The sequence below is a fragment of the Pelobates fuscus genome, chromosome 1, assembly GCF_036172605.1.
Source record: "Pelobates fuscus isolate aPelFus1 chromosome 1, aPelFus1.pri, whole genome shotgun sequence".
NCBI lineage: Eukaryota > Metazoa > Chordata > Amphibia > Anura > Pelobatidae > Pelobates > Pelobates fuscus.
This window is the reverse complement of record NC_086317.1, coordinates 373,165,100-373,187,075: the sequence shown is the minus strand read 5'-3', so window position 1 is coordinate 373,187,075 and position 21,976 is coordinate 373,165,100. Positions and strand designations below refer to the sequence as shown.

General features: G+C 43.6%; 1 protein-coding gene across 2 annotated transcripts; it reads right to left on the bottom strand.

Annotated features, from left to right (window-relative positions):
- Positions 1 to 11,982: 11,982 nt before the first annotated feature.
- On the bottom strand, positions 11,983 to 21,160 carry WBP4 (WW domain binding protein 4). 2 transcript variants are annotated; one of them, XM_063425960.1, is made up of 11 exons: positions 20,909 to 21,160; positions 20,602 to 20,631; positions 20,058 to 20,130; positions 19,065 to 19,127; positions 18,124 to 18,250; positions 17,098 to 17,250; positions 16,604 to 16,659; positions 15,946 to 16,021; positions 15,673 to 15,848; positions 14,859 to 15,187; positions 11,983 to 12,305 (listed from the first exon to the last, which is right to left on the bottom strand). In XM_063425960.1, coding segments are annotated over exons 2-11 (1,263 nt in total). In that variant the 5' UTR covers positions 20,604 to 20,631; positions 20,909 to 21,160; the 3' UTR covers positions 11,983 to 12,097. The 2 variants fall into 2 exon arrangements, with proteins under 2 accessions (XP_063282030.1, XP_063282031.1); XM_063425961.1 differs by lacking the exons at positions 20,602 to 20,631; positions 20,909 to 21,160 and having other exon boundaries at positions 20,043 to 20,123.
- Between the last annotated feature and the right edge of the window lie 816 nt (positions 21,161 to 21,976).

Below are 21,976 nucleotides of genomic sequence, written 5' to 3'. Positions count from 1 at the left end.
AATATATCAATTTACATAATCCAGTTCAGTCCTGGCACTGCCATGGCTCACAAAGTATGGCTTCTATCACTTTACAGAGCAGAGGTTTACGAGATGTGAGTCTATTTCTGATTAGGAGGAATCTGGCCTAATAAACTACCCTAACTTAGAGGTGTGCCCAAAAATGCAAGCTGACCAAGTTTATAGTAAGTTTATAAGTATTTACTACATACCGTTCAAAGTTTTTCTTGCTATATTTTGGTTTGTACATTTGTTTAGAAATGCTTGCTGGCGGGGGCGTGGTCTGACCGTCGATGAGACTAGACGTGTCTCACTAGAGCTCCCGGCGAAACGCGCCCTAATAGCTTACAAAAGCGACCTTTTGCCTGAATATTTACCCTGAGGAGGTTCCTGAGATGGATAAGAGGCTTTCTAAGAAGCAGCCGAAGAGGGGCACCGACTCCGGAGGCACAGTTCTCGACCTCATGTCGGCGCAAAAACAGGGCCGCGTGGGGACCCAAGATGGCGCTGGCTCGACCCCGCAGGCTTCGCCCCGTACTGACAGGGAGGCTTCCCCGGATGATCGGGACACAGTCCTCGCAAAATTAGCGGAGGTGAGGGCTTTCCTTGCGGGCGAAATCGCTAAGTCTACCGCAGTCCTGCAGGCTGAGATCGGGGCCCTGGGTGAACGTACCGCCAAACTCGAGGACCGAGTGGAGGCCTCAACGCAGGCCCACAATGCTGTCGTGGAGAGGGTGAACAGCATCTCGGCACAGATAGTGGGCATGGACCTTGCCTTCGAAGACATGGCAAACCGGTCCAGGAGAAACAATATTCGCCTGAGGGGCCTGCCAGAGGGAGCGGATGAGGACCTACAGGGGATCATACTCACCATCCTGAAGCCTCTGCTCCCGCACGTTCCGGAAGAACACTGGCACATGGAGCGGGCTCACAGAGCCCTGAGGGGCCAAAGGAACGATCCAAATACCCCACGGGATGTCATCATCCGATTCCTGTACTAACGCACCAAGGAAGCACTTATGAAAAAGAGCCGCGAGGTACCCATACGGTATGATGGCAGGGTGGTGTCCCTCTTTCACGACCTGGCTCCGTCCACATTACAACGAAGGCGGGACTGGCGGCCTATTACTGAAGCACTACGGACTGCTGGCATAAAATACGCATGGGGATTCCCCTTCAAGTTAATGGTGTTTCGTGGCGACCGGGCTCACATCCTTACGCCGGGTGGGGATCCCCATCGTCTACTGAGCGGCCTTGGAATTCAACCGCCCACTGACCTTCCCAGCGTGGCCCTGTACCCGGAGGACCTTCCTCGGATGTCCTCGGAGTGGCAGGGAGCGGGAGCGGGAAGACGCCGATAGCTACTGATGGTATCGTATAAATGGCTGCTGGTGTCCCTTCACTCTCTCTCCCCTGATGGCATGGGGACCGAGGGAGGCTGTTCTCCGGATCTTTTCTTCTTTACTTGGGGTGGGGGACGGGGAGAGGTCCCACGTTAAGAGTTTGGGTTTGTGTTTCAGCCGTGGGTCTTTTGGAGCGTCCCCCCCCTCCCCTAATCGCCTTTCTGCCTACAGCTTGAGATTTTGGGGGATGCTCGCCTCCCGTTACGCCGGGGCTGCGGGGAACACCGATACCGCACCGCCAGAGTGGGGAGGTTTACCGGGACGTGAGGCCTACTTTTTGGCCGCTTTTTGCATGGCTTGGGAGGGGGAAGGGGTACAGTACTCGCCTGCTCTCGGTAGCGGCATGCTTTTGGCCTGGCTTCCTATGGGACTCCCCTGGTGAAGTACTTTCAGCGAGTGAGGGGTTTGGTCTTCCGCTTGGGATCTACTCGAATTTACCAATGCAGTGTTGATTGTTTTGTGTTTAATGTCTCTGCTCTCCCCTGGGGGGCGCCCTTGTCCCTGGCCGCGGCTGCGGGGGGCTCCGGTGGGCCCCGGTGGGCCCTTGCGTCTCCTCTTGTAGTCGCATCCCCTCAGTGTTGGCCCCTCCGTTCGGTGGCTAGGGATGACGGCGCCCCCGGGAGAGTAGGGTCTAGTGGTTGTGTTTGGAAAACAAGGCTTTCATTTAAAAATTTATATATAAAAAAAAAGATAATAAAGTGTTAAAAATCGATAAAATTATTATTACAGTGACCATCAAGTAAGAGGGGGAGAATAGATGGAGATAAAAGTTGACCATAGCAAATTAACTGGAACATTTTAATAACTTCAAAATCCCGATAGTTGAACATTGAAGTACACAATAGGCCATGAGAGAGCAAGCACATTACAAATATACTAAGCAATGATAGCAAATGCCGGGCGTACGACCTACTGTAACCTATTTTGCATATGGCAATATATTCTGTTGCTTTTCTCTGCGTTTTGGGGGTGGGGGGGCAGTTTACGGCATCTCATGTCTAGACTCTTCGGCAGGAGGGAGGGGGGGTGACGGGAACGACGGGGGACATGTTAGTTTCGGTAGTGCCCATGTTGAAGATACCGTTTTCTTCTCCCTGGGGGGTCCTGGGGGGTTACTACGGCATGCCTATCACGACACCCAAACAGTAGAGCTATCATCACGTAGAGGATGGGTTAGTGTAGACGCGGGTCTTACTGCACCAATGGGATTATGTACACAGATTAAGATTCGAAACTGCGCAGGTACAAAGTGTCTTGCTTTCAAGGGTCCGATATAGCTGGATTCAAACAACAATGTTACACAAAAAGAAAATGTTTTAATTTAAAAAAAAATAAATAAATAAATAAATAAATAAATAATAATAAAAAATAAAAATAATAGAAATAAAAAACGCTAATAATTAACGCGCAAATAACGTACAAAACACCAAATAACAAAAGGAGGTGAAACAAAGCACAAACACAATGATCCAAAAAAAAAAAAAAAAAAAAAGAGCATAAAATTATAAAAATATGGTTAATGTTATGTTGTATTTTTCGGGCCATGTGTGATCCTGGTTTATCCTAAGACGGGCGGGTTTCTGGGATGGTACTTTAATTGTTGTACTTATTATTGCTGTGATTACGGTCCTACATATTGTTAGATGCATTCTTACTTGTGCTCCTCTACAATTGCACCCAAGCTTATATAATTTTTACGAAGCTTCTAGGGCACAGGTGGTCGCCGGTATGCGCCATGTGACTATATACTGGAAGGTGTACTGCCTGTGCTTCAATAGCTTTTGCCTGCCCCGAAGGGGAGAGAGGGGAGCCTTAGGAATTGGGGCGGCTGCATCATATAGCGAGCTCAGGTGGAGGGAGGAGGGGGGTTCCTTATCACTCCTCCTATGTCCCGAGTGCCCTATGGTAGCATCAAACTGTAGAGGGACCTCCCTCGCTTACTGTACACCTTAGTTCACTGGCCAATTGGGATATTGGTCGGGAAGCGTGCTGCCGACAGGTGATAACTCCCCCGTCCGTTTGGGTACAGATAGAGAGTGAAAGTTGATGGATGGGACCCCAGAGAGGTGGTGTAGAGCGGGAGCCTCCTCCACAGTCTCCAGAGGGGGGGGGAGGGGTGGCGGGGGACAGGGTATGCTTCCTGTCCGTATGACAGGGGAATGTAGGGGTAAGGGATTCCAATTCTGGGTACCCAGGACGCTATGAGGAGGTCACCACTGTACTCCCCATCTTTGGGAGAATTGGGGACGGCCAAGGGGATGAATAGCAGGGACATGCAAGGGTCTCAGTAGACTATGTGGGGGTCGGGGCTTTAGGGATTCTCGGTTCCCTCTGCACGTAGATCGTGAGGGGGAGGTGGGAGCACACTACCCACTGTTTTCTGGCAGTTGATAAGACCAGAATTTCTCTTACATTGGACGTGGTCCAGATGTTTTTTTTGTTATTCTTTCCTTTCCCTTTTCTTTGTCTCTCTTTTCCTTTCCCCTTTGTCCCCTTCCTTCCTTTGACCCCGGGGGGGGGGGGGGGGGGGTGCGGGGGGCTGGCTCCTTGGTGTAACCCTAATGTCCGATTGATGCTTACTGATCTATGCAAGGGAGATATTGTCTTAGCAGGGGTCACCATGTCTCTGGATGGCGATTAAACTTACCTCTCTGAACGTTAAGGGCCTCAATGCCCCAAACAAGAGACGTCTTATGTTCAGGGCGTTAAAACGGATGAACTCAGACATTGCTTACTTACAGGAGACTAACCTCCCTAGACAGGATACTTTTAGACTAAGAGACCATGTATATACGGGTTCCTTTGAAGCTAGATCTCATCGTAAAAGGAACGGGGTGGCTATAGTAATTAAACGCACTTGCCCCTTCCAGATGGTGGCCCAAGATGTTGACCCGGAGGGACGATACATAATCGTATCCGGAACCTTACACTCCCACACCACTCATTTAGTGAATATTTATGCCCCGAATCAACCGGACGCTGGATTTTGGGCTATGATCCGAGGGAAGGTTGCAGCGTTGCCGCATGGCATGATCCTCATGGGAGGAGACTTCAATGCTACCCCGTGCCCGGCGATAGATAGAAGCTCGAGAGACGGGGGCCCGAGGTCGCAAGGTAGGGGGGGCAGGACAGTTTGCTTAAGGCTTTTATTGCGGATACGGGTCTGGTGGACGTATGGAGGGCGCAACACCCACTGGACAGGGACTATACGTTCTATTCGGCCCCTCATGGAACCTACTCTAGAATCGACCTCTTTTTGGTCAACGCGACGGGTATGGCTAGGCTCTTGAGATCTGAGGTCGGAAATATCTCCTGGTCTGATCATGCTGACGTCTCTATCGCCCTGGGCAATCTTTGTACCGCAAACCCTTGGTCATGGCGACTGAATACATCGTTGTTGAGGGACCAGTCGATCACGGAGAACACTCGTACGGCTCTAACGGATTACTTTACGGAAAATACCACCCCGGACGTGAGCATTAGCACAGTATGGGCGGCGCATAAGGCGGTGATAAGGGGGCACTTGATCAAACTGGCCACGAGGAGGAAGAAACTGAAGCATCAACACCTGGAGGCCTTGCTCAAACAATTGCGGAACCTCGAGCAGAAACACCAAGCTGCCCCGGATAGGGAACTATTCCAGAGACTGGAAGCTGTTAGGAGGGACATCCGTTCCCTTCTACTTGATGACACGGCTCGGGCCATGACGTGGTCCAAACGTACGTATTTTGATAAGGCTAATAAGATGGATACGCTCCTGGCTAGGACGTTGCGGCCCAGGCAAACCAGACCTCATATTACGGCCATCAGGCACCCGGATGGCACGATCAAAACGAAACCGACGGATATTGCACGGGTCTTCGAAGACTTTTATAAACACCTATATAACCATACCCCGGACGGACACACCCAGGAGGGACGAGGGGAAAACGACATCTTGCATTACCTGGACGGATTGGGTATGACCAAAATAACACGGGAGGCAGCAGAAACCCTGGCTGCGGAGATCAGTATAGAGGAGGTTGACAAAGCAATCTCGAGTCTGAAAGGAAACAAGGCCCCAGGTCCGGACGGGTTCGAGGGGACATACTACAAGGTCTTCAGAGAGGAGCTCGCGCCTCACCTAGTGACGCTCTTCAATTACCTAAGGCAAGGGGGACGATTGGGCCCGGAGATGGCGTTGGCCACGATTGTCCTCTTACCCAAACCAGAGAAGGACTTGCTCCTACCCGAACATTACCGGCCAATATCATTGATAAATCACGACTTAAAAATCTTAGCTAAGATACAGGCGGATAGACTGAACCCCCTCTTGACCTCACTTATCCATGCTGATCAGGTGGGATTCATACAAGGTCGGCAGTTGTTTGAAAATACCAGGCGGACAGTCGACCTAATCTGGAAACAAGTAGCAACTGGAACGCCTTCTCTGGTAATCTCTATCGACGCGGAGAAAGCCTTCGATAGGGTTAGGGGGGAGTTCCTGTTTGCGGTCCTGAAACACCTTGGATTTCCGGAGGAATTCGTGCAAGTTACAAGAGCAATGTATCACGATGTGAGGGCACAGATACAGATAGCAGGGGCACCACTGAATCATTTTAGCCTACATAACGGGACCAGACAGGGGTGTCCCCTGTCCCCCCTCCTATTCGTGCTGGCCTTGGAGCCTCTGCTTCAGGCAATACGCATGCACCCAAACATTAGTGGGGTCACAGTTGGGGGGGAGGAATACACTGTCTCTGCTTACGCGGACGATGTCCTCCTCACTGTCACAAACCCAATTGAGTCGATTTCTGCATTACAGGGTGTCATTCAAGAATATGGGGCCCTGTCAGGTTACAAGGCGAATATGCAGAAATCCAGCGCGATGTCTATAGGCTTATCACTAGCAGATGAAACATATATAACGGAAACGCACCATCTGAGGATGGAACCGAACTCACTAAAATATTTAGGGGTATACTTGACAGCGGATCCAACCCGTCTATATGCTAGCAACTACGATCCTATGTTACGGACTTTGATGAGTGATTTAGAAAAATGGGCGGACAAGCCTATTTCTTGGCTAGGGCGCATCCACTCTGTGAAGATGAATATCCTCCCGCGAATACTGTTTCTTTTCCAGGCTTTCCCTACTCGTGTCTCCAAATCTCAACTGATACCCTTGCAGAGGGCGATATGTGATTTTGTGTGGCACAATAAGAGACACAGAATAGCCAGACAAATTTTGTATAGGCGAAAGGACAGAGGGGGCTTGGGACTCCCGAACTTGTATTACTATTATTTATCGGCTCAACTGTCTCAAGTGGCCATGTGGCACTCCCCTGTCGGGGAACGGAGGTGGGTAGACCTTGAATCGCTGATGGTAGGCATAGACATCCCCCAATTTACGTTGTGGGTCCCTAAAGAACACAGGCCCATGATACGGGTGACCTGCCCGGCCATCCTTAACTCTCTCCGAGTATGGGATGCGAATAGCGTTAAATTTAAACTCGCCTCCTGCCCTTCCCCTATGACTCCGATACTCCGAAATAGGGAGTTTCCACTGGGAATGGCCCCCAGGAACTTTCGAAACATTGAAAAGACTGGGTTACAACGCCTTTACCAACTATATAGGGAAGGGGATATCATACCCTTTACAGACCTCCAACAGGATATCCACCTGACTCCAGCAGACTTTTTTAGGTATCTCCAGATCAGAGACTTCGCTAGAAAATCCCATATAAAAGCAGCAGCCCAGAGACAGTTCACTTTTTATGAGAGACTGTGTAGAGAGGGTTCTACCCCTAGGGGAATGATCACACTCCTATATGCTCATCTTAGCACTGAAACTAAAGAATGGGGTAGCCTGAAGTATACTGATAGATGGGAGTCGGACCTGGGGGAGGTGCTGGAGGGGATAGAATGGCAGGAGATCTGGGAAGCTACCAAGAGCGCTTCTGTGTGCGTCACGCAACAGGAGCAGGCATGGAAAACCATGCTTAGGTGGTATACTGTCAGTATCGGGACAGGGATCCAACACACAAGGTACAAACAGGACAGGGTACGTATACCGGACCTTAGAATGGCCAGACTAACGTACGGAGAGTAAAGAGAATGGTCAGAAACAAGCCGAGGTCGAGGGAACGAGAGGACAGGTGAGCGAGGAACAAGCCGGGTCAAGGATACCAGAGGGAAACAGAGTAAGTCAAACTAGCCGGGTCGGAACCAAAGGAATAACTGAAATCGCCAGAGCACTGTGTGACTAGACAGGCTAGAACCACGACAGGGCAATGAGTGAATGGGAGAAACAGGTTTAAATACCCTGGTTACAGTGAGTATACCCGCCTCCGACGAGTCCTGAGTGGCTTCCAGTCACTTGAGTGACAGATCGGTCCGGACTGACGTCATGACGTCGGGCAGCGTGCGTGACGTCATAAAATGAGACGGATCCCTCGCGGCCGGCGTGAGAGTGTCTAGGGGAGCCGCGAGGGATGGAGGAAGCCGACCTGCTGGAGGAGTAAACTACTAAGTCTCTACCTCTTTCGGAGGTAGAGGCTTCAGGTACCCTGACATATACTACTCCAATCACATTGCACAAAATGCGCAAGATAGATACGGACGAGTGCTGGAGGGGGTGCGGACTCCGAGGCACGTATCTCCACATGTGGTGGGAATGCCCGAAAATCCGTGGTTTCTGGAAGGCAGTCAAGGACCTGTTGCGTCAGACCTTTGGCAGACCCCTGGCCTTGGACCCGTGGATCTACTTGTTAAATAGAACTATTGCGGGATGGACAAGAGGAGAGCAGAAACTAGTACGGGCGATAACTTTAAGCGCACGCAGAGCGGTAGCAACGGCATGGCTCTCACCTGAAGGCCCGGAGTTTGGGGGGGTGATCTCTAGGATAAAGGAAAGCAGAATCATGGACGATCTGACCGCTAGATTGAGAGGTACAACCATGGCCTTCCAGAGGACATGGGCACCCTGGGACAATAGCGTTATGGGCTCCAGTAACGATTGACGTGGGAGATCTCCAGTTTGATTCGGGATTTGGCCCTATAGGGCCATTGCAGGACTGAGTCGCTTTAGCCTCACGCACCCCCCCCCCCTTCCCCTCCCAACTTCTATCCTCGTATCCTTCTCTTCCTTCTACTTCACTTTCCCTTCTTCAACCCTTTTTCTCTTCTTTAAGTTTTTTCCTTTCATTGTTCTTGTTATGCCCTTGATTCACAAGGGTGCTATTCTTGTACTATGTTCTTTCGTCTCTTATGTTATAGGCTATGTTGTCAATATCGAATTTCATCACTCAGGCATGAGTATAGTGATTGGGCATTGAAGATGCCTACAGTACAGCCTCACGTGGATAGAGACAGGGCTCCTTTATAAGATATGCAGCCTGATTATTCCTTGCGAATCCTAGAGGGGAGGAAAGTTGAACGACCTACATGCTGAGGCTGGGCGTTTGGGCTGATATCGAATATTATATACTCAACTCTGATCTTTTGCACAGTGGCTTCTGCACAAGCCACGCGGTCATGTTACTCTTGCTATGCCTATTTTCTACGAGCATACGGTAATTCGATAATATAGCTGTACAAAAACATAAAATCCTCGATGGGGGCAAGTTGTTCAGAATGTATAAAACGATTTGTCATATGGGCTGATGCCAATTCTTCTGTTTATAAGTTTGATATTTTATATTGAGGCTTCTGCGTAAGCCATCAGGTTGTATTATGCTTGCCTTACCCATCGTATGCAAAAATAAAGAATTAAAAAAAAAAAAAAAAGAAATGCTTGCTGGCTTAAAAAATAATTAACACAAAAACAAGTTGGTTTTTTTGTGTGTGTGTGTTATTTGTTCTATATATTGGGGCTGTTGCGTATAATATTCATTGCTGCGGCCCAGGACTACTGGGAGTTTGAGCACAAAGTTTCATTTTGTATGTTAAAAAAATTATTGTCAAGTGATGCATATACGTTTTACTAAACTGGCATTCTGAAAGATAGTTTAAAGGGTTTTTTCTTTTTTCGTTTTGTTTTGTTTTACAACATCATTAACCCGATAAATGTAGCGTAGTGATGTTGCCGCTAGGGCTGCAGATCTGTGTAAAACTAGTGTAGATGATAATAATTTTGGGGTCTGGAACAGATTAATTAAATTTACATTAATTCTTATGGGAATTTTTGATTCGGTTCAGGTGTGGCAGAGACTGTTTATAGCTAGAAAGAGGATACTTCAGCCTCTTATCACTTTTTTTTTTATACATTCCCATCTGGACAGATAGGGAGAAAATAAATTTCTTTACTCGCCTTTATGTTCAGATAGTTTGGAATTTTTGCAAGGGGGCCTAGACAGTGGTCTGTGTCAAAGTTCCATTAAAGCGACAATATAGGCACCCAGACCACGTCAGCTCATTGAAGTGGTCTGGGTGCACTGTCCCAGTCCCCATTAATCCTTTAATAGTAATTACTGCAGGTTTTGAGAAACTGCAATAATTACTGTCCAGGGTTAACTCAGCCTCTAGTGGCTGCCTGCAACACAGCCACTAGAGGAACTTTTGGTTGCCTGACGCTGAACGTCATCATGCTATGTATAAGGACATCCAGTCACCCAAAACCTCATAGGAAAACATTATACAAGACTTCCTATGGGGCCGTCCTAATGCGCCTGCAGCACATGAGCATTGGGTCTCTGACGTCGGGGAAGGATGAGACAAGGCGGAGCCTGATCCAGTGCTGAGGGACATCGTGCTGGATTCAGTTCAGTGACACATATGTTTCCGCTCTACAGGGGGGTGCACTATAGGGAGCTATAGTGCTAAGAATACAAGTTTGTATTTCTAGCCTATAGTTTCCCTTTCAGGTGCAGGTTTTTGCACTTCCCAACATTAGACGGGCATTGAACCCTCTAGTGACCAGATTTATGAAAGCAGCCTTATGTATTAAACCCCCTGTTCGGTCTCTTCTCCATGGGATCTTCCCCTTGTCCTGGAGGTTGTGACTAATCAACCATTTTAACCTTTGTTGGTAATATTGAATTATATATTGCCTCGGAAAAACGTTTTTATTGTAGCAATATCTTCAGAATTTCTTCCCTTCTGACATTTTTTCCAGGAAGCTGGATGTCAAAAGGAGAGCTGGATGTCAAGAGATGTCTTCAAGCCAAATCCAAAACTATTAGGAAATCTACCAAACTATTCATTTTACCTTGGGTGCAACAAGAGGTGAAACGGCTTTGAAGGCTACATTGTGAATATTTCCATTTCCAAAGCCTATTCCACAAAGGGACAAATCTGCTCCGCTAGGAATTAAAGCACATTCTACAAGATCTGTGGCAGAGATATGCAGGGCACCTACATGATCATCTCCTTTGACCTTTATCAAGCACTAGAAGTTGGATGTTGCAAAGAGTTGTTCTCCCTTTAGAAGAGACTAACTTCATCTTAATCCATTTGTCAAGAGGCATCAATAGCTTGCTATAATGGCAAGCTTGATTCTTTACCAATTTTGTAATTAGTATTGTCATACTTTGACCTGTCAACAATGTGATCACATGCCTACTGTCTAAGCCTAAAAAGAGGCGTTCTTATGGGCTTTGAATGAATAAAGAGTAGTTTGTAGTCAAGGGTGTGATGACTCTCCCTTCTTTGTTTGGTATGAACCATCAATGATGTTGTCATGGTTAACCAGGAAATGAGAAAATGGTTTCATACTTCCTGTAAATTTCTTTTCTTTGATATTTTCCATTACAGAATCACACTCCCTCCCTTCTGGCTTTTCTGACTTTGAAACTCTACTGGAGAAGCTGGGACAGAGGGGGCATATATAGGATTTAATGGTTGAATGTTAAGCTCCTGTCCTATCACCTGGAAGGAGGGGCTAACATATCCGTGATCCTGTCATGGGAAATAGCCAGGAAAAGAAAATGAAACAATTTTCTGCCATCTATAATTCTGTTTATTTGAAGTTTTACCAACAAACCTATTTTATGGGGATTTCTGAAAGCCTTTTTTGTTTTACTTCGCTCTAAATATCCAGATCTCATGCTACATTTTCCCATGATCTCAGCAGTACCAGAGGAATCTATAATTAAAACACGCACACACACACACGTTTATATTGTAAAGTGTCTTCCTTCCAACCTCCTCTATATTAAACCTTAGGAGGTAATGACATATTTTCTGATTTCTTATTGGAACAAATACTTTGAAATGATGATTTTCATTTGAAATGACCAATATTCATTTGATCATTATTAAATAAGAAATTTATTTAGGCAGGAATTTGAAAGCCAAAAGTGGCTAGATGAGAACATTTTCACAATTTTTCAGAAAGGTTTTTTTTTTTTTTTAAAACCCACAAAATGTACATTTTTTCTTAAAGAGCTTTAAAAGAGATGCAGGGTTACTGGGGTTCCAAGATAAAATAAAATGTTCAGGCCAACTATGGATCCGTAATCCCATTCAGAAAGAGCTGGAGCTCTGTATATCGCTCAAAGAAAAAAAAAAAAGTACACAAGCTTGATTATGCAATAGAATAACTCATAGACTTACATAAAATGCATATGGAGGGGGGCAAATCCCCCTCCCCATAAAAAAAAAACACACACAAAAAGAGGAAAAAAAACCACAAAAAAAAAACAAACGAAAAAAACCTTGTCAGAGATAAGGTTTAAAAATAATTTGATGGAATGGCCATAAACAGCCCAAGTCCTTTACTGATCGTTTACTCTCTGGCGTATACTTCTGGACTTGCCATTCTCAAGCTTCCTTTTCTTGAAAACAGAAGTCCCTTCTACTGTGTCTCCGAGGGAGGTGATCGTTTTTTCCTTAAACTTCACATTTGGTTCGTGCGGGATATCAGGTACAGAGACAGGAGGAAGGTCATACTCCACACTTGGAAGCTCTAAATCCACGCTCTCACTACATAGACAAAAAGCATCAAATTAAAAACACATCTACATTGTCCAAAACAATACATTATATGTACCAATCTCCTATAAGTACATAAGAATACATAATGACAGACATAGGAATCATAAAAGTGTTAATTGGCAACTTGATTGTATGGACTTTATTAAAGGGACCTTCTGGGTACCATAACAACTATAAATGTAGATTATAATTTAACAAAATACAATTTTAAATCGACGAGTTATAAATCCATACTATTATTATTGGCATTGAAGCAAAGTGGAAAAACAGTTTAGGACAAATAAAAAAATCCAAGCATAGTTTTTTTTTTTTTTTTTAAATCCCCCACCCATTCTTAGGAATAAATAAAAAGTACCCCATTGTATCAGGGTCTCCAACCTTTTATCGCTTGCAATAAAAGCAATATATGATGTCATACAAGAACCACCATGAAACTTGCTCTTTTGGATTTCTACTGGTTTGTCCAGTTTATGTTAGATCACAATTGTATTTTGCAAAGTTATCTACATTTACACATGTTTGAGGCTGTTTTGCCTCACATTGTCTTCATTACTTTTATTATTATTTTTTTTTAAATTTAATCAAATGTAGTAAAAATGTTTTTTGAAAAACTGATCTTTAGTGAATAAACTTGCTTTATCTTTGCTTCTTCCAAACACATAATATTTGAAAATTGGAAGCATGTAATGCATTGGTCCACATAGGCGTGCGCACGGGGTGTGCCGGGTGTGCCTGGGCACACCCTAATCCCCGCGGCACGCCTATGGATTGAGTCCTGCAGGAACGGAGTTGCTGCACTTTTTTTGTGCAGGAACGCCGTTCCTGCAGGCACTCAGCGCCCCCCAATGCCCCCCTTCCTCCCCCATGCCCCCCCTGTCATGGATGGGAGGGGGGGGCAAGAGGGGATGGACCCCCCCCCCGGTCGGGCGGCTCTCTCCATATCAGCCGCGGCGAGGGAGCTGTGTGCTCTCTGCTCCCTCTCGCCGCGCGCCGCTTGCTGATGCTGGGAGCCGGAATATGACGTCATATTCCGGCTCCCAGCTACAGCGGACAGCCCGCGCGGCGAGAGGGAGCAGAGAGCACACAGCTCCCTCGCCGCGGCTGATATGGAGAGAGCCGCTCGACCCACTGGACCCCAGGGACAAGTCCACGCCAGCACTCCAGGTAGGGAGGCTGGGTGGACATTTTTTTTAATTAAAAAAATTATAATTTGTGTCTGTGACTGTGTGTGTGTGTATGTGAATATGTGTGTGTCTGTGAGTGTGTGTGTGTGAGTGTATGTGTATCTGTGAATGTGTGTCTGTGAATGTGTATGTGTGTCAGTGTATGTGAATATGTGTGTCTGTGAATGTATGAGTGTGTCTGTGAATGTGTGTGTCTATGAATGTATGAATGTATGAGTGTGTGTGTGTGTGTATATATATATATATATATATATATATATATATATATATATATATATATATACACACACACACACACACATATACATACACACACTGGAGTGTATATTATTTTTTTTGGGGGGTGGGAATCTTGGTTCCCACACTTTATTCCCCAGGACTTTATTCTCCCCTGTCGGCTCACGCAGAACCGGCGCTGAGTGTCGGCTCTGCTCTAAGCCTCCATGGGCCGGCGGGGAGATCAAAGATCTACCTCACCGGCCCACAGCAGCATGAAGGGAGGCAGGAGAGGACCTGGGGAGCTCTAGACAGCAGCTCCGCCAGGTTCCTCTCGCGAGATCTGAGCGTTGCCGCGGCAACGCTCAGATCTCACGAGAGTTAACTCTAGCCCCGCAGGCTAGAGTTCACTCTCCACTGGACCACCAGGGATGGCACATGGCAGGAAGGATCCCCCCTCCCTACATAAGGTAAGAAGGGAGGGGGGATATTTACTAATCTGCCCCCACCTCCACAATCTGTCCAAACATACAGCACACACACACACACATACAGCACCCACACACAAAAAGCACCTACAGACATACAGCACTCTCACACAAACAGCACATACACAGCACCCTCACACACACAGCACCCAAACAGCACCCACACACATACAGTACACATACAGCACCCTCACACACACAGTACACTAACCGCACCTTTACAAACACACAACACCCGCACACACAGCACACTAACAACACCCTCGCAAACACACACACACACACACAAACAGCACCCTCAGAAATACACAACACCCACATCACACAAACAGCACCATCACACACACACACACATCACACAAACAGCACCCTCACACACACAAACACCCTCACCCACATAGCACACTACCAGCACCCTCACACATACACACACACATACACACACACAGCAGCACCCTTACACACACCACCCTCACACAGCACACTAACAGCACACACACACACACACAGCAGTGTGTGTATGTATATATATATATATATATATATATATATATACACATATACATGCGGCGTGTGTTTGTGCTTTAGGGTGCACACCCTAATGCAATAGGCTGCGCACGCCTATGTTGGTCCACATATTCATTATTACTTACTAGGGATCCTCTTCATCTTTTACTTCTTCCCAAACCCCATAAGGATTTGGTTTACTTGGCTTTGGCCTTTTTGGGGTGGGTTGTTTCTCTTCTACAGCTTTATCAACAACAGCTCTATGGTCAGATTCCGCTCCTGAAAGCTTTTTTTCAGATCCTGAATCAGATTCTTCTGGTTCAGATTTTGATTCTTTTTGTTCAAGCCCAGATTCTGATTCTTTTTGTTCAAGCCCAGATTCTGATTCTTTTTGTTCAAGCCCAGATTCTGATTCTTTTTGTTCAAGCCCAGATTCTGATTCTCCAACAATGTCTGATTCCGTTTCCTTTTTGCTCTAGAATAAAAAATAAAAATAAAAATCAGGAAGGCTATGGTAAAATAATTTAATACCTATTTAGCAATAGTAGTGAATTATACTCTGAATCTTATGTATTATGGATGATCTTTTTTTATGAAGAATTGATCTGTCAGCCACTAGGTAGGTTCTCAGACAAATGTAAACACTTATTTCTGGAAGGCCGCATCTATGCACTAAAACCCACTACTTTAATATGAATTTAAACAAAAACTAGGAGTAATCGTGATTTTACATTCATGCAAATAAATGGACCATTTTCCAGATTGCAAGTACACTATATAGATCTACCATAGTAAAAGAAAATGTGGAGAACCCACAGCAACAACAAAAAAACAAAAAACTTTTTGGCTGTTTTGAACTATTTTAAACACTTTCCTTTAAAAGGTTTTAAAAACGTTTCCCTTGTGTTATACAACTTAAAACAGATTGCCTTCATATGTTATTAGAAGGACATATCTCACCCTAAAATTTATTTTAGGTTTTTGTGTATTAGGTGCATCTTCTGCTGGGGTTTCTGGAATAGAATCAGTTTCCACCACTTCTGCTTCTGTGTCCTCTTTGGTGGCTTCACCTTCTTCTGAAGTATCTTTGCTTGGTACCACAGGGTGCATTTCTTCTGGCTTTTCCCATCTGGATTCTGATCAGTAAAATAAAACATCTTTACTAATGGTTCAGAATAAAATATAGACCAACAGATAAGTGGTAGAAACTACAACATTAAAAAAACATTTTACCTCCCGTTTCAGCGTTATAGTAATATGTGTAACCTTCTTCAGAGACTCCTTCTACCCAAGTAGAACTGGTTGTGGTCTAAAGAAAAAAAATACAAACAAAAAAAAGCTGTGGTCATACTGTAAACCAAGAAACACAGTACAAAATAATTAAAGTAGAACTCTCATGGGTAAAACACCATAGAGACAGGAAATCATAATCAGGAGAAGGAATTACATGCTCTACTTTTCTGTAAATTTAAAATGCTGAACTAGTCTTATTTTTTTACATAATATTATTTTCCTCAAAATGATACCGTCACAGCATGTTTGGGATGTGTATGTTACACAGCAAACTATAGAGTGTATAAATTTAATGCTAGAGCACATGATCACAGGGTTTTGGAGTGAAGTGCCTTCACACCATTTGTAATGGCATCATAAGCAAGCCGGTCAGAGTTTAAATGACTTTACAGATTTGGTCAATATAATAGCAATGATGTGGAAAGGGCTGGATTACTAGTAATGTGCTCTAGTTTCAGACAATGTGAAATTAGCTTTTCAGCAATCAGCATAATTCTCTATACTCGGTTTTTAAGAAAGGAAATGTAGGTTCGTTATTTGACAATCATATATAATGCTACATAACAATTATGCAGTCATTTCTAGACAGCCAACCTACATTTTTGGAAGTATTACTTTTTTCTTGAAATCCTTCAGGTTCTTCCCACCGAGATTCTGAAAATAATAATAATAAATTATTTACCGGTAACCAGGAAAGGTACATTCAGCTTATTTTGGTTTCCAAGTATGACCTGGGGATGCTACATCTGCACAACATCAAGGGGATGTTACTAAACAATAGAAGTTATGGATTTTTTCCCCACATATATGGCAGGAATATATTTAATATAACGTTTTACATATATTTCTGAATATCATATACTGAAAAAAAAAACACAACGACACCCCCCCACTCTGTAAACCCCATTCACAAAAAAATAAACCTCAGTGACGCATATTTGGGCAAACGAACAGTTGTAAAGATGTAAAAGAGCAAGAAAAAAAAATAATAATAAAAGGTCTAAACAACTATTTTAAATTATTATAAAACACATTTTACGTTTGAGTAGTTACAAGTGCACCTGTGTAAAGCAAAATAATGTCATGCAATACCTCCTGTTAAGAGATTATAGTAATAGGGGTATCCCTCTGGAGAAACGCCTTTTGTCCACTGTCTTTTTGCATGATGTTTTTCTAGCGCTTCAATTTCTTTCCACTTTTCCTCATCGCGTGACTTATTGTGCTGAACACTGTGAGGTGCAGGAGCTGAGAATATTAAGAGATTTAGGGAGGGGGTCTAAAACATTAAGTGTCTACAATAAAAAAAAGATTGAAAAATTGTGTACAATGCAATTATCGTCTGCTTTACTTGCATGGAATAATTAGTAAGATCTACAATTGTCACAGCATTTCCCAATGGCAGTCAATGTAATCAAATACTTTAGTTCAGATGTATTGCAGTTGGAATGTCAAAATTCAACTGTATATTACATTTCATTGTATTCATTTTGAATCACATTTAAAAGGTTTCAAGCTACTTTTTTTTAAAGCAGCACAAATTGTAGAGTAAAGTCTCACAGGCTATTCTTTTTGTACGGATTTCCCCAAATCATATAATGTCTGAAACCCTCAATTATGAAAATGATTAACCTTTGCAAAATTTCCTAAGGAAAATAAATAGGAAATATAAAATACCATCTTAGCTTTAAAAGATAAGTGCAGAGTCAGAAATAGTTATTTTCTTATTTTGCAGTATGAGAAGAGCACCAGAGAGCATAAATATGATGCAACGTGATGCATACTAGGGATCATCACAAGATACACGTACACAAAATGCACATACAGCATCAAATATTTGGGTGCATTCATTGGCGTTTTAGGGAAGAAAAAGTAGTGAAAAGACTAAAATGTGTTGTGCAAACACTTGTTTTAAGATGTAAATGTCATCTTTACCTGGTGAAGATTTTACTATGAACTAAGGACAGAAATGTAGCATAAAATCACTTCTGTGATTATTGGGAAATGGATAAAAACCTTTAAAACACTACTTGCTGTGAATAAAATGTGGGATTGAGCACCATGGGTAATATGGTCAGTACAGTTGAAGAACCAAAAGGTTAGCTGTCACTACTATCTTACCTGGTGCAGTACCTTCCAGCCTTTTAAGGTCTTCCTCATAGGCCTTTAGAGCAGCTTCTTCCATGGCTGCAAATTCTTTCGACATTTTAGCATCTTGTTTTGCCTTGTCCATACTTCTTTGCTTAATCTGCAATCAAGTTATAAAGCATCAAATTCATAATATAGTTGGCTACATTTCAAAACTATACAAAAGCCTGGCCATAATATTAAAGAAAAAAACAAGAAGAAGAAATTCTAGCAAGGATTTTAAGATTAGATTTTTAAAGAATAGTACTCCATTTTCAAAAACAAAACAAAAATATGTAAGCAAAACCATAACATGAGCATGCTCTGGAGCTCATAATAAAACACTTGAAGGGACACTCCACTGCCCAAATATCCCATTCTCCAAAAACAAATCACTGTTTAGTAAATATATCTCCAACGAAAACATGCGTGCATATAATTATGCATTTTCTTATTGGGGTATAGCCAAAAACAGGTTGCAAAGTGGCAGATCTCTTGATTGCTGCCTATTCAAACCCTCCCCTATCTTCCCCAGCCCAGACTTTATGTGGCTGCCCAATCAAAGACTTCCCAATGCAGCTCAATGAGAAGTCTCTGCAAGGCAGGTACTCTGGGCAATTGAGCTAAACAAACCAGGAAGTAACAGGACCGGTTGTCTGCTTCAAAGCCATGGGAGTGCAACAATGTTAATTTGTCAAAATGCCACTCTTTTGAAATGTGTGTTTTTTGTAAAATGAAAATAGGACACACACTTCACGGATAAAGCATTTCAGCAAGTTAAAGTGCTTTAGAGTTTTGGAGTGTCCATTTAAATATAAATATCAGCTCAAGTATCTGTCTATTGGTCGCTACAATGTCATTTCAACAATAGAACAGTGTGTATAAGAAAGAAGTGCAAGGTCTTCTAGCAACTAATGTATATTACAATACTGTACCTCGCTGATTTTTTTCGTGACATTTTCTTTGTGATTTTTACCCCTTTCATGAAACTCAACACTCTACAATAAAAACAGGAAAATGAATTAGTGATAACACATGAAAAGGATTTGAGAATGGTTATAGACAGGAAAATAAGCAAGAATGTGCAATGTCAATCAGCAGTTGCTAAGGCCAGTAAAGTATCGTCATGCATAAGAAGGGGCATTAATTCTTAGGATGAAAATATAAATTTGCCTCTTTTTAAATCACTGGTAACCACACCTATGCCATGAAATATTGGTTACCTGTTCTAAAGAAGGATATTATTGCACAAAAAAAGTGCAAAGGTGGGCTACAAAATTAAATCGTGATATGAAAGATTTAAGTCATGAAGAAAGGCTAACAAATCTAGTTTAGAAAAATGGAGCCCCAGAAGGGATATGATAGCATTATACAAATATATTCTGAGCCAATACAAACCATTGCCAAAAGGAAATGTTTCTTTACAGTAAGAATAACAAGTATGTGGATCTGAATAGGTAATTTTATCAGAGCCTGTACAGACGTTTAAACAGCAACTGGATCAATTATTGCAAAAACATAATATTCAGGTATATAAGTTTCAATATGTGGGGTAACAGCTTACTCATCATTCTATGGTTGAGAAGGGCTTTTTTTCGTAGCTTGTTCTAACAAAGTGCTTTAAACTGGGCCTTTTGCCTTCTTTTGTAACAACAGCAAAAATAGATAAGAGGCTGAATTTGATGGACACAAGTCTTTATTTTCAGCCTATATAATTATGTAAAATAATGCATAATCAAGAACAGTTTGTAGGAAAAAGAAACAACTTACATTCTATTACTTTGTTGCAAGAAACAATTTGTGAAAAAAACATAACATGCTATTATTATTTGATTTATGTATTATTCCTATTAAATGGTGATGCATGGAGTCTCCATTATTCTAAGCATCAACTATGATGAAGTATGTCTCACTTAGGATTATCTTACAGGCTTGTTGTCTGCAATCCAACACTTGCAGTAAGTACAAAACTTCTTTGGCTGTGATTTCCAGTAGTCAGCCCTGTAAAGACAAAAATGAGCAAATTGTCAATAATTAAAAAAATTACATATAAAAAAAACAAACAAACAAAACCCTTTAACCCCTTAAGGACACATGACATGTGTGACATGTCATGATCCCTTTTTATTCCAGAAGTTTGGTCCTTAAGGGGTTAAGTTTGAAAACTGAATGTGAATACCATGCCTTTTTGAGGACACTAACTTAAAATGTTCTCAAACAGTACCGTTACTCTAAAGTTCTTCTCTCCACCCAACTTATTATTGGTATTTATATAGCACCAACGTATTTCGCAGCACTTGAAAATATTACGGAGGGGGTGGAGGGAATTTAAACAATAAATGAGACCATTACAAAATGATACAGGAACAACTGGTAGATAAAGGCCCTGCTCAGACATACTGTCTAACCCTCATAAGGCTTAGCAAAAGTATTGTGTTTGAACCACTAGCATCAATAGACAAATATACTTACATGTCTGTTTACTGGTGTTATGTATTGGTTCTGCAAGAAAGAAAACAAAATGATTAATAAATTCCAAAAATAATGGTATCTAGTTATTCTATACTGGGTCCATTTCTTCCAAGCTCCCTCCGTGGCCAATATAACCCACACATCTCATCATACCTTGCTAGACACTAGCTTTCCTGGTTTGTTACTCTGCTCAGTGATCACATTTTACAATAAAACTCCCCACAGGTGTCAGCTAGCCCTAACTATCCATGTACTCACCCCATATGATCACCAATGCTATGTTTATGTCTATGGTTGTTGTAAATACCTGTATTGTATAATGGGATAAACAGAGCTGACCAGCAATCACCGAGTCCGGCACACTGGCCGCATCGTGCACTGTGTAGCTGAGTGATAGAGACGGGGAGTAGCTCGTATTACGATGCCTGTTCTACTGTAGATAAAACTGTGCAGGCAGATTACACCAAGTCCCTATTTACTCTCAGATCACATGTGTACGGAAGCCGAGCACGAACATTTCTCAGCAACACAACTAGTGCGTTCTAATTTCACCGTATGGCGGCCGCGCGGGGCCAATCTTCACAGCACGACAAGCTCGCGAACGCAGCGCTCCGTACGGCGGCCGCGCGGGGCCATTCCACGTTTGTTTATTGCAGCCGCCTCCCCTGCCCAGTGATGCGGGGTTGGTGGGAGGAGGGAGTAAACTTGGCAGGAGAGTTGGTTGGAGAGATAACGCGTCCAGCGGAGTTACCTAGTGTCCGTCTGAGCCCGGGCAGGCCGCCCGGGGCGCGCACTCAGGTGAGTGGTGTTTCTATATTGGGGTGTGAGGGCACTTTGCGGGTGCAGACTCCGTTATAATACTCGGAGTCTCCGCTTTAGCGTGTTTCGTTCCAGGTTAGTGAGTGTCATTAGTGGGAGAATGTTTACAGAAGTTGGAGAGGGAAGCCTAACTCTCGGGGTCCCCCCCCTCCCCTCTCTGTGTACGTACAGTGTGAGGTCACGTGACCGACCCCCTGTCACTGAGGGCTCCCAGCGCTGGCTGGTAACGGTCACGAGTGACGTCAGGTGACAGTGGGTGCCCTGGCGCGGGCTGTCTGCTTAGCTGAACGTTTCTCTACAAAACTCTCTCTATGGTCTAGCGGTTAGGGTTCCAGACTTTCACTCAGCCCGGGTTCGAAGATGAGAAGAGGTAGTTTGGCTAATAGATATTTGTTTAGGTTACATTGCTTAGTTGTGATGGTGGATGAACTTGTAAGTCTTGCAAGTTTCAGCTCTATACAATAAAATAGAACAAAAAAGCCCCTCACAGCAAAATATATAGAAATATTAATATTTCTATATATTTTGCTGTGAGGGGCTTTTTTTTTTTTCTATT

Excerpts from the sequence above, each read along its gene's own strand:
- WBP4 (XM_063425960.1), bottom strand. Across the intron at positions 15,849-15,945 it reads CTATAACGCTGAAACGGGAG|AATCCAGATGGGAAAAGCCA; the intron begins GTAAAATGTTTT and ends TTTACTGATCAG. Across the intron at positions 12,306-14,858 it reads AAAGATGAAGAGGATCCCTA|TGAGAGCGTGGATTTAGAGC; the intron begins GTAAGTAATAAT and ends TTGTCTATGTAG.